The 11,078-nt window shown below is 33.3% G+C and overlaps 1 protein-coding gene across 1 annotated transcript; it reads right to left on the reverse strand.

The window, feature by feature from the left end:
• Window positions 1-200: 200 nt before the first annotated feature.
• LOC129216399 (proton-coupled folate transporter-like) lies at window positions 201-8,014 on the reverse strand. The gene is made up of 5 exons (XM_054850614.1): window positions 7,072-8,014; window positions 5,202-5,438; window positions 4,233-4,316; window positions 2,822-2,978; window positions 201-324 (listed from the first exon to the last, which is right to left on the reverse strand). Exons 1-5 carry the CDS (start codon window positions 8,012-8,014, stop codon window positions 201-203), a joined length of 1,545 nt encoding a protein of 514 aa, XP_054706589.1.
• Window positions 8,015-11,078: the final 3,064 nt, after the last annotated feature.

The raw sequence follows: 11,078 nt of genomic DNA on the forward strand, positions 1-11,078 counted from the left end.
CTGATTCATAACGACACTGCCAGGCTAAGATTGCCCCCACTATACTTGGATATTTATGACTGCGCTCACGGTCGGTGTAGTCGTAAACAGAACTATTTTCCTTTGCTTAAATTTTTGAGTACATGCTGCTAAATACAGAAAGTTTCTTTCTTTCTTCCTTTCTTTTTTTTTTTTTTTTTTTGAAATCAGGGCATTATTGTTTAAATGTGAGTTGTCTCGCCCATATTATCGCTCATTTGAATATCGTTTTCATTGTCAGCATCTTTTGGTGGAGTGTTATCTTCACCTTCATAATATGCTGCTGCTGGGAGGCGTGACATCCATCTGAAAAAGAAAAAAGAAGAAAAAAAAACTTTTATTCAATACATAAATAAATAAAAATCACTAATATAAATATAAGCTAAAGAACTATAATAAAAATAATCTAAGGAAAAAAAAGTTTTGCTTTGAAGAGTGAATAAACTCTTGAAACAACAATATTTTTAATTTCGAATTGCCAGAATAGAACTTCAGCTGCAAACAAAATTGTATAAATTTTTGCCGGACCTGTTAATTAAAACTTAAACACTATGATATTAAAAACTTAAAAATAACATGTATAGTTATTAAAGAAAAACCTTGGGTATTAATATGGTTTTTTTTTTCAGGTTTTTGAGAGGTTTGAATCTGATAATAAGTGCAGCATCCCAGTAAATAAACGAGTCTAACTGTAATCGGGGCTAAATCCCTGTATACTAACTACTTAGATTAGCATACGGGGCTTTAGTCACGGCGAGGCTAATCAGGCAGCGTAATAATGATGCAATCAAGCTCTTTGTAGCCTTTACAATGCTGCCAAGTTAAGTTTGCCCCAACTACAGTAAACACACAAGGAAATAGAAACTTCCTTGCTTTTAGTTCTTTTCTTTCTTTGCAAAATTGTATAAAAATTTCTTTTCCAGCCATTAATGAATAAGTTATTAAAAATGTAAAATTTTAACATCTCTAATCTACTGAAATCTGTTTCCATAGGGAAAATATTCTGCAAAACCATGGGGAAAATTTTTGACCCCCCCCTGAAAATTTTGCATATGGGTGCCCCGCCCTTGAACTTGTCTGCCAGTTTGTTCTCACTCTCAGCTTTTATAAGATGACACCTGACTTCAACTCGGTTATTCACTATTCCAGACAGAAGAGTTTTAATAAGAACAAAACTGCAGTCTCTGGATGTATTAACCATCAAGTCTGGTACATTGCATTGTCTGGTACATTGCATGTAGGCCTTAGCCCTATCTTCGGGCGGTAACGCACTTTCTACCCAAGCTTTGCCTTCAATTCACAAGTCGAATCATAGGGGAGACTGTTGTACCTTGGACCACTTCTAAAACCTTTTGGTTTTCAAAAAAAGAGTGTGTGATTTTTATGGTTTTTAGTTATTAAAACTTAACTTCTATCCTTTTTGCAAAAGTAAAAAAATATTTCGGATTATAAAAGTATATTTTTGTATTTTTGTATATTTTTCACAAATTATTGTAACTTGGTCCATGGTACATGATGCTCGTGTACTTTGAGACAGACCTCTTGTACTTGCTTAACTGCATAACTTACGTTGTATTCAAGTTTATTGAACTCACTTTCATTCAACTTTCTTAAATGCCTAGTAATGGTTTACCTACTCACTTTGAATACTTTTTCGGACTCTCTAAAAGTCTTTTTTTTTTTCTTTTTTTTGTCAGGATCATTACTTCTTACTGCTTCAGTAGCATTTTGCAATGTCTCAACATCTACTGGATCCCTCTTGATTCCAGTTTTACTTCGAGGTATGATGAAATTCTACATAAAAAAAAACCTATCGTACCTATTGCACTTTGATCCAGTCATTCAAGGTACAAGATGGAGCTTGGTTTCACTGTATACGAGGGTGCATGTTTATACAAAAGTGGCTATCGTAACCTAACATCTACGTAAAAAGTAAAGATTAAATGTTGAATACACTTACCGATAGATAAGCAATAAATATAATGGTCAATCAGTTGGGTAACCTAATCTTTAGAAGCCCAATTTCATTTAACTAACACACTTTTGTTTGCACAAATCACAAAACAATTACTGTCTACATAAAAGCTTGACTTTCAACCTACAACTCACTCTGGCAGGTGGAGAGACTGTCATGAGTGACCTAGTACCGTGATTCTTCACTAGGTAAAAGCGCTAGCTGATTAGAGTGCATGGCAAAAGGTACACCATGGTCAAGGTACAAGTCTCCCCTACCTTGCTGCGAACACTCGTTGGTCAGATGAATTTATTTCTCTTCCAGTTTGTTAACGCTCTCAGCTTCAATGAGATGACATCTGCCTCCAGCTCGGTTATTCATTATTCCAGACTGAAGAGGCCCAGGTTCTCTGGTATATTGTATGTATTTCTGTCTTAGCTCTGGCTTATGGGCGGTAACTTTAACTGCTAAATACCTAAACTTTACCTTCAAGAGTCGAACCTTACCATGCTGTAGACACACTGATGCAAGATGAATTTAGTGTATCTATCAGTCTGTTGACGCTCTCAGCTTCAATGAGAAGACATCTGACACCAGCTCGGTCATTCACTATTCCAGACTGAAAAGTTCTAATAAGAACGAAAGTGCAGTCTCCGGATGTGATAGCCAGGTTGTCTGGTATATTGAAAGTATTATCTGACTTTATTAATTCATTTATTGCTTCTCTTTTTAGTCTTTGCCAATCATAACTTTTTCGTGCTACAGCGACTCGAAAATAATATTTTTTTCTTTCTCACTTAACGTTGGAATACAAAGTAAAATGCTTTCCATTTTGCTTACATTACTTACATAAAAACTCCAAAAGGCACAATTATAAAGCTTCCAAGAACTATGTACACCAGTCCAGGAAATACTTCTAAAGATGCATTGAAGACTTGAGAAACTACGGCTTGAGAAAGTATAGGAACGAGGGATTCGGCACTTGAGAGAAAAGAAAATATTTTTCCTGAAATATGAGATACGTTCTAATTATTTGGAATATATTTCAGAAAAAAAACCTTACCGTTTTTCAATATTTTTAACAGTTTATTGATTTCTAAGTATTATTTGCTTTTGTTGTAGGGTAAATGACTAGTAATGAGCACCCAACAAGTAATGGGCAGGTTTGTCAATATCAAGTTTGTAATTGATATTCCAGGAGCATCATTAAAGGATTCTCAAAATAGTTTTTTTCAAGAACACCCTACCCACATCTTTTCCAAACATAAATTCTTCTTATGTTTAGTTTAGTGCTTCTTAGTCACTAATAATGAATTTTCTTAGCAATTAAGCTTTCGAAGGATTTCTTTCTTTAGGACCTGACATTGCTGTTTTCTATTAGATTGCAGTTTTTTGGTACGTACTCATGCTTTAGCTTTTTCAAATCGTATATGGGTGTATTTCTGCTATTAATTATGATATTTAAGATCGTTTCACTCTAATGTGCCCACAACTAGTCAAGTAAAAGTATTTTAGTTATGTTCACATTTGACCATAAATTATTTTTGGCCGTTCTTAATAAATAATTATAATTAAGGATTGTTGATAAAACCTAAGATAAATTTGGCAAACCATAAATAAAAAATGCAGCAGTAGTTAAGCTCTATTAATTTCATTTATTTATTTCCTTTTGTTGCTGATTTTGTACAGACGATCCTTTTAAAAGCGATACGTCAGTTATACACGTTTAAATTTCAATGTTGCTACAATCGGTTAATCAATATACAAGATACCTAAAATTATATTATATTAAAGATAGATAAGTTTTTAAATATTATTGAGTACTTTTTTGTGTATTTCTTCAAAGTAATTGAATTTTGCTAATATGACCATTATTAGTTTTAGTATGCCCGTAACTAAGCGAGTATGACCATAATTGGTCAAACCAGTGTATTCCAATCTATTCAATATATATATATATATATATATATATATATATATATATATATATATATATATATATATATATATATATATATATATATATATATATATATATATATATATATATATATATATATATATATATATATATATATATATATGTTGAAAACTGACATTTTCACATCTATAAAAGTACAATTTCTATGTTTCGAAGTTCTAACACTTTGAGAATAAGTTTTTTCCATGAACTTCACAGTTTAATTACAATACAAATTTAAAAGAACCCTTAACCATGTCCATAACTAGTTATTTACTCTATATGAATGTTTTTACTTACCTATGTCATTTTTGGATGACACTTTTGATATTCTCGCACGTCCTGACAGTGTCACTAAGCCTGTTAGAAGTCCTGTAAAATTTGCTGTAGAGAAGAACATAGATTATTCGAAAATGTTGATACAACATACATATTTAGGTTTGATGTTAGATTATTCCAGCTAAATATTTTCTATGATTATGTTGCAAAGCTCTGGATTAGGAGTCACCAGTCGCCAACGGGGGACCATTTCATTGAAAATGGCTACAGAAGAATCGAGTCCCAGTGCCAAAAGTGGCGACCATATGTTTTTTTATTACCCGACTCCACGTGCGCGACGCAAAAGAGGGTAATGTGTTTATCAGTCTATGTATGCCCATTCAAATTTTACGGGTTTCTTTGAATTAGAAAGGGATGGGCCTCGACTGTTGATCCTTCTATTCTGCTTTTGAATTTATGATTTGTCTTATCTGTGTATGGTTATAAAACTATTTCAACGGTGTAGTTATTCAGTAGTACTTAATAACATTCTAAACTACTAGGCTTATACATTTTTCTTTTTAGTTTTTTTTTTTGGTTTTAACGCAGTCGAGTTTTTTGTTTTTATTTAAGAATTTTTTGTTTGTTAAAAAAATATTGTGCTATGACGACGCGCTTCAAACCTATCCTTGCTGTTATTCGTTTCGTTCAGCGCATCAGTCGACCCTACCTAGCAGTAGTAATTTGGGAACAATTATATACAGTGAAATTTTGTTTCTTGTTTTTGTAGGGTATGATAATCTTTTAGTTTGTAGTTAATAATACTAACAGCAAAAATGTTATTCATTTTTTGCGCTGCGTACATATTTTTTTTAAAAATGGCTACCAAAAGTGCAAAAATGGCTACCCTTTTTGTGACTTTTGTAGCCGGTGGCTATTATTCTGAATTTCTAAGTCTAGAGCTTTATTATATTGTATAATGATTAGTCACACTTGTTATTAAAAACTTACCAATGAAATAAAATAACTCGCTGGAAGCTAAACCAATTCCAACATTTTTGCACATTAGTGAGACTGATCCAACAATTCCCAAAGTTGGATCTCCAAATTTCAATTTCTTGAAAATGGGCACACTGATAAGCATGGTAAGAGTTCCAACTACAGAGAAAACGGCAGACACTGTGGAGTAAGTTGTGTTGTCCCAATTGTAGCGTTGGTGAACATATAAAAAGTTTATTCCGGGAGTAGCTATAAGTAAAAATAAATAGAATTTTAAATTTCATTTTCCTGAAATTAATTTCAGACTTCGTTTGAAAATAGCGGAACAGATAGATAATAATTAGAGCAAAGCTCCATAAAGGATTACAGTTGGAAGTTAATGAGCAAGTTAATAATTCTGATCATGCAAAGGCTTTTGTCATTTGAGAAACTTATTTAGTTTTGTTATAAAGAAACTTTAACTGTTAGGTTCGGAATGTAAAGTCGTCATGGCTCATGTAAAGAAACAAGAAAAAATTAAAGGGAAAAGTTTATTGCGATAGCAGTACAGTAATATCCCGTTACAACGAATACCGACACAACGAAAAATCCGTTTCAGCGATATGAGTTTTCTGTCCCGTTGTACTTGCAATTACATTGCGTGGATTGCATTACAACGAAATTTTTGTTACAACGAATGCAATTTTTGGTACCTTGAAGTTTGTTGTAACGGTATTTCACTGTATTTCTTAAAATGATCTAAATTTTTGTAGTCCAGTGTCATTGGTCACCTGAGTGGAGCCAGCGTGCAATATCTATATGGGGAACCAACAGCAGTCTTTTCATCAGAAAGAATTGGTTGAAATTTCTGGAAGCAGGTTCGGGACTATAGGATGGCTGGTAAAACACCTTACAGCTGAACTACCACAGCATAAATTTTGTGGAATTCGCCTTATGCGGGCGTACAGTTGTGACAAGTTCATAGCATTCCATCAGCAGATTTCCGTGACACTGGAGTCTACTCAATGGTATAACAAGTGTTATAATTTCTGTAGCTCTCTAGTGGAAAAGTAGCTGAAGTAATGCTATATCTTTCCCTCTTAATATCACTTGGTAATTCTGCCAATATGGGCTGTAGGAAAACTCTTTTTCCGATTGAACTTTGTAAGAACAACTTTAAATCTGTTTCTCGTAAGTGAAACCTTTGCTTCGACGAAATGCAATTAGGTTGCAATATTTTGCGCTGAAGTAAGCTAAAGTGATATAAAAAATTGCAATGAAAGCTACTTATTCTTGTTTTAAGGAAGATGAATTTTTTCAAGAAACATTTATGGAACTCGAGAAACATTCATGAAATTGTACGGTACAACTTCCATTACACATTTAATTTAAATTTAAGTTGAGTAATATTGACATGTGTGATCCTCGAATTTTGATATAAAAAAACATTCTACATTCTGAGAATTCTGTCCATTTCAATCAATGGTTTTTTTGGTTAAAAGTAATTATTCGGAGTCTACAGCTTCATAGTCTTAAATATATTCTTTTTGAGTCTTATTTAAAGTTTTTCATTATTTTTTTCCAACGATTTTTAATTGGTTATTACGGATGTTTTAAATCCATTTAGAAAGTTAAGTTATTTTTATGCCGGCTAATTTCCTTCCTACGCTCTGAAAAAGAGATTGCTGATAACTCTGATACACATGTATTCAATATTCACAGCACGTTTGTGCCTTAACGTTTTGACTTTTTTCAACGCTATTGTTGAGACATAAAAATAACGCTTTATTTTCCTAAAGTTGCTTATCAATTGAATCCTTTATAATGGCAAACGTAAAGTTATAAAATATGCTTTTAATAATAATGTTTAGAAATTATAATAAAAAACATCATAAATACTTACAGGCATACGTTAAAACGGCTATACTCATAACTAAAATCAGCAGTAAAATCTGCTTTCTTCCTTTGTTAGGGCGAGGTTTGATAGTTGCTCGAAAACTTTCAATCACGGATTTTGTGGACCATAAACTGCGAAGCTTAGTCTTCCAACTGTCTTTGTTGTCCAAACCTCTTGTCTCTTTTAACACAAGAATGACCCAGAATAGTCCTAGTATATGTCCTATGGTAGATAAAAGAAACACTGGAACATATCCAAAGAACTTAAAAAGCCATCCTCCCGTGAGAGAACCCAAAGGCATAGCTGTTCCAAACGCTACTTCAAGCAATGCAAATTTCATTGTTCTGTTCTTAAATGTACTGATATCAGCTGTGTAACTGAACAACACTGTGAGCACACCTATGAATCCTCCTGAAAATCCGGCAAATAAAGCAGGAATGTAATAAAATTCCACCCTACTGTATAAAAAAGCGGCACAGACGGTTGATCCTAATCCATCGATGATGATTCCAATTAGTGCTACAGCAATCGGTATTTTTCTACCATACTTATCACTCCAAGAACCAATAAATACAGCTAACAGTGACGATGGAAGCATAGTAATAAGACTGTGACCAAGTTGGTAATTGTTCGCCAGCTTCACGACTTGATTTTTAATTTCAGGATTCCCTGACAAATTGGAACATATAGCAGGTGGAAGGCTCAAGTGCACCAGGCATACTTTATCCATTATCATCGTAGTGGAGGAGACAGATCTCATAATATATGAAAACATATAGATAAACATAATTACTTCTATTTTCATTTGCCTAATTTGTGAACATATGAAACGAAGTTTCGACGAAAAGGATTTGTCATTCCCGTTTCTCTCAGTTTCATCGTTTTTTGTATCTATAACTTGTTTTGGATTGTCGTTATTAGCTTCTTTATTCACTTCCAATGGAGCCATTTTCTTTCTTTTTGCACCAAGTGTTGGAGTTGAATTTTTAAAAGTTATTTTCTGTTCATAAATGAAATTATGTTTCTGAACAAGATAAGTCAATCAAAGTCATGGTGATTTAAAAGATGAATTCCATCTGAAAAATAAATTTTTACATTGAAAGTTTTTGTCAATTTGGTAGGAAAAGTAAGTAAGGCATAAAACCAGTAAATACTATATAACGGTAAAATCAAGCTTATTTCTACAAAATATCATGTGATTGTTAGCATTTGGGCAAACTCATAGAAACAGTCAATATTCATGGTTGGATGTTGGAAACTTGTTCAGATATTTTTTATAGTTTTTTCATACAGTCACAAGAATTTTGTCAACAAGAATGGCAACAAGAATTGCGTCATACCTAAATGTTTTCTGATTTAAATAAAATTTCTTGTGGTATATGCGGATCTGAAGGAGCATTTTTTCATCAACTTGAAATTTTGAATTTCCCCAGCAAAAAAAAAAGTTTTTTTTTTGCGATACACTTTCTTATACAGGGGAGGCTGGCGCATAGTGCGATGAAATATAAAATTGAAGAACTGTGGAAACTTTGATTCTTTATAATAGTTTTAAGGTGGATTTGTAATGCATCTTAAACATACAATGTTTTGCAACAAAACATGTTTCATTATTATTTAAAGTTTTTGAAATAATATAAACAAAAAGGAGAGTGCGTAGTAAGATAGCATATAAAAGTGAGACAGCATACGGGGCACAGTGAGAGAGCATACGAGGAACAGACAGACATCATATAGGGTTGAGTGAAACATAATATGCTCAATGTTTAAAATTAAAATTAAATCGTAATTAAAAAAAAAGAGTTTCAAGCATCATCATGCATCTGAATGAAAATTTAATTTTCAAACCACTAAAGAGATTGATTTCGCTTTGCTACCTTTAGTTTTGTGGGATCTGTTAACAAAAATTTAATATTCTTATTTGGGATGGGTGCAACATCTGGTACATATATTCAATTAGAAACATTTAAAATGATTTAACTTTTGTGCAAAAAACTAATGTACAAGTTTCCATCGTTATCAGCTGCCATTAGAACATATCTAACATAAAAATATTTCTATATGACGCCGAATTAAATAAGAATGGAGTCTCTTTCAAATACACTTTTGTTTGTTAAAACTGCAACACCACGAAGGACTTACGCGAGTAAGCTGAACATTAAGTGATACGTTATTCACTTATTTGTAACGTTTTTTGTGGTTTCGTTTTCGTACTTCATTATGCTAAAACAAAAGACAGAGCTAATTTGTAGCGGCGGCAATGTCCGTTCTCGAAAGCCAAAACTAGCACTCGCGATCGATTCCTTTTCAAAAAGGAGTGATAGGTTGATGTTATGCACTTTCCGCTCGCACTTGCTATTTTTTTTCGACGCTACTTTTTAAGAGCTACTGAACACGTTATTTTGCATTTCTAATTTACATCCTTTTACTTTCAAGTTTCCACCCCTATTTTGGTATAATCAGAGCAGACCTGACGCATGCGCAAATTTGCTGGAGGTTTTGGCTAAGGAAAACTGACAGGTGTCCACGGATACTGCTTTTTATTATTATGCAGTGTACCGATCGATACAATAAATAAATCATATTATTACTGAAAGTAATTTTGTACCTTTGTTCAATAGGCTTTGTATTGCATACTTATGAGAAGAAAAAAAGAATTATCGTTAATTGAAAGTGGATGTTAAAAGATTGATGCGCAATCACAGCAAAATGCGTATTTACTCATAACACGTGGCACCGAAAAAACTATTAAAAATATATAAAAAAAACACCGAACTGAAAGAACTGTGTTTTCAACAAGTAATTGCCGAACTGAAAAAGATTTGGTGAAAAAAAAAAAGTATTAAAAAAAAGGGGGGGGGGGTGGAGTTCCGGATTTCGTGATTCCAAAATTGGGGTCTCAATACAGATTATTATGATCTACTTTATCCGAAATGTCATTTGGAATCAAAAGGTTAGTAACAAATGAATTTTTCATATAATTGTCAGAATGTCCCTATTTTCCTCTTACTAAAGTTAATTCGCACTTTTGATAGGCTGGAAATACTTGCAAAGTAAAAAAAAAAAAGCAGCAAGTTTACAACTTTTAGATCATAAAATGAATTGAAAAAGAAAAAAAACCCCTTTCGAATCAGAATTTAAGATATGGCACAGTGGGACAGTTGCACACTGCCCCAACTGCGACTGTCTCATTGCACTCCACTCCGTCTTTTCAGGATTTTAATTAGTTCGTTTAATGATAACTTTTTTTTTTGTTTTTTGTTTTATCGGGTGTTGTTTGTAATTTATTACTGTCATCTTCACGTGAATGAATATTTGAAACTAACTAATAAGTTAAACTTATCATTTGCAAATTATTTTATGAGCATTCAAGTAACTTCATGACTATGTTTGAATTTTTTCATTATATTTAGGGTTCTTTATTTTTGCTATTTAGTTCTAAGGGGGGGCACTTGTCTGTACAACATCTAGGAACACATCTGAACCGTTCTCATATTCTCTCCGAAACATTAATATTAGTGAAGAGCACAATGTACAAGCGGGCCACATCCGGTTCGCGGATCCCATCCGGAAGCTGATCCGTGTGGCATGTAGCCTTGTTTATGAAGGAAACTTCCGGTTATTCGCGGGTGGTTTACAAACGGGGCGGCCTATCTGCTGCATTTCACGCTTAAAAAAATGAAGATAATTAATAGAAAGTAGATAAATTCACACTTTTCAATTTTTAAAGTGCAAAATTCGAACTCAAGTTTAATGGGGTCGTTTCCAAAATTTTAAAAGTATTTTTTCTGAAAGAACATGCTTAAAAACATAGGATCTAACTATTTTTTAAATAATTTGTTTAGGGTTTGTTACGATTCGGCGCGGCCGTTTTGGCGCGGCTGTTTCGGCGTGGCCGTTTCGGCGCTGGCCGATTCGGCGCTGGCCGTTTCGGCGCCGGTCGTTTCGGCGCCAGATTTTTGCATTCTGAACTTTATGAATTTCAGAAATTTTAGTTCAAAGAAGGAAAAAGATTT

Source organism: Uloborus diversus, chromosome 2 (assembly GCF_026930045.1).
Source record: "Uloborus diversus isolate 005 chromosome 2, Udiv.v.3.1, whole genome shotgun sequence".
In the NCBI taxonomy this organism is placed as follows: Eukaryota; Metazoa; Arthropoda; class Arachnida; order Araneae; family Uloboridae; genus Uloborus; species Uloborus diversus.

Bases quoted from the DNA above. Each gene is read 5' to 3' on its own strand.
- LOC129216399 (XM_054850614.1), bottom strand. From the start codon at position 8,014: ATGGCTCCATTGGAAGTGAATAAAGAAGCTAATAACGACAATCCAAAA. The intron at 4,317-5,201 runs GTAAGTTTTTAA...TCTTCTCTACAG, and splicing joins CGAGTTATTTTATTTCATTG to CAAATTTTACAGGACTTCTA. The intron at 2,979-4,232 runs GTAAGTAAAAAC...CTCATATTTCAG, and splicing joins GTCATCCAAAAATGACATAG to GAAAAATATTTTCTTTTCTC.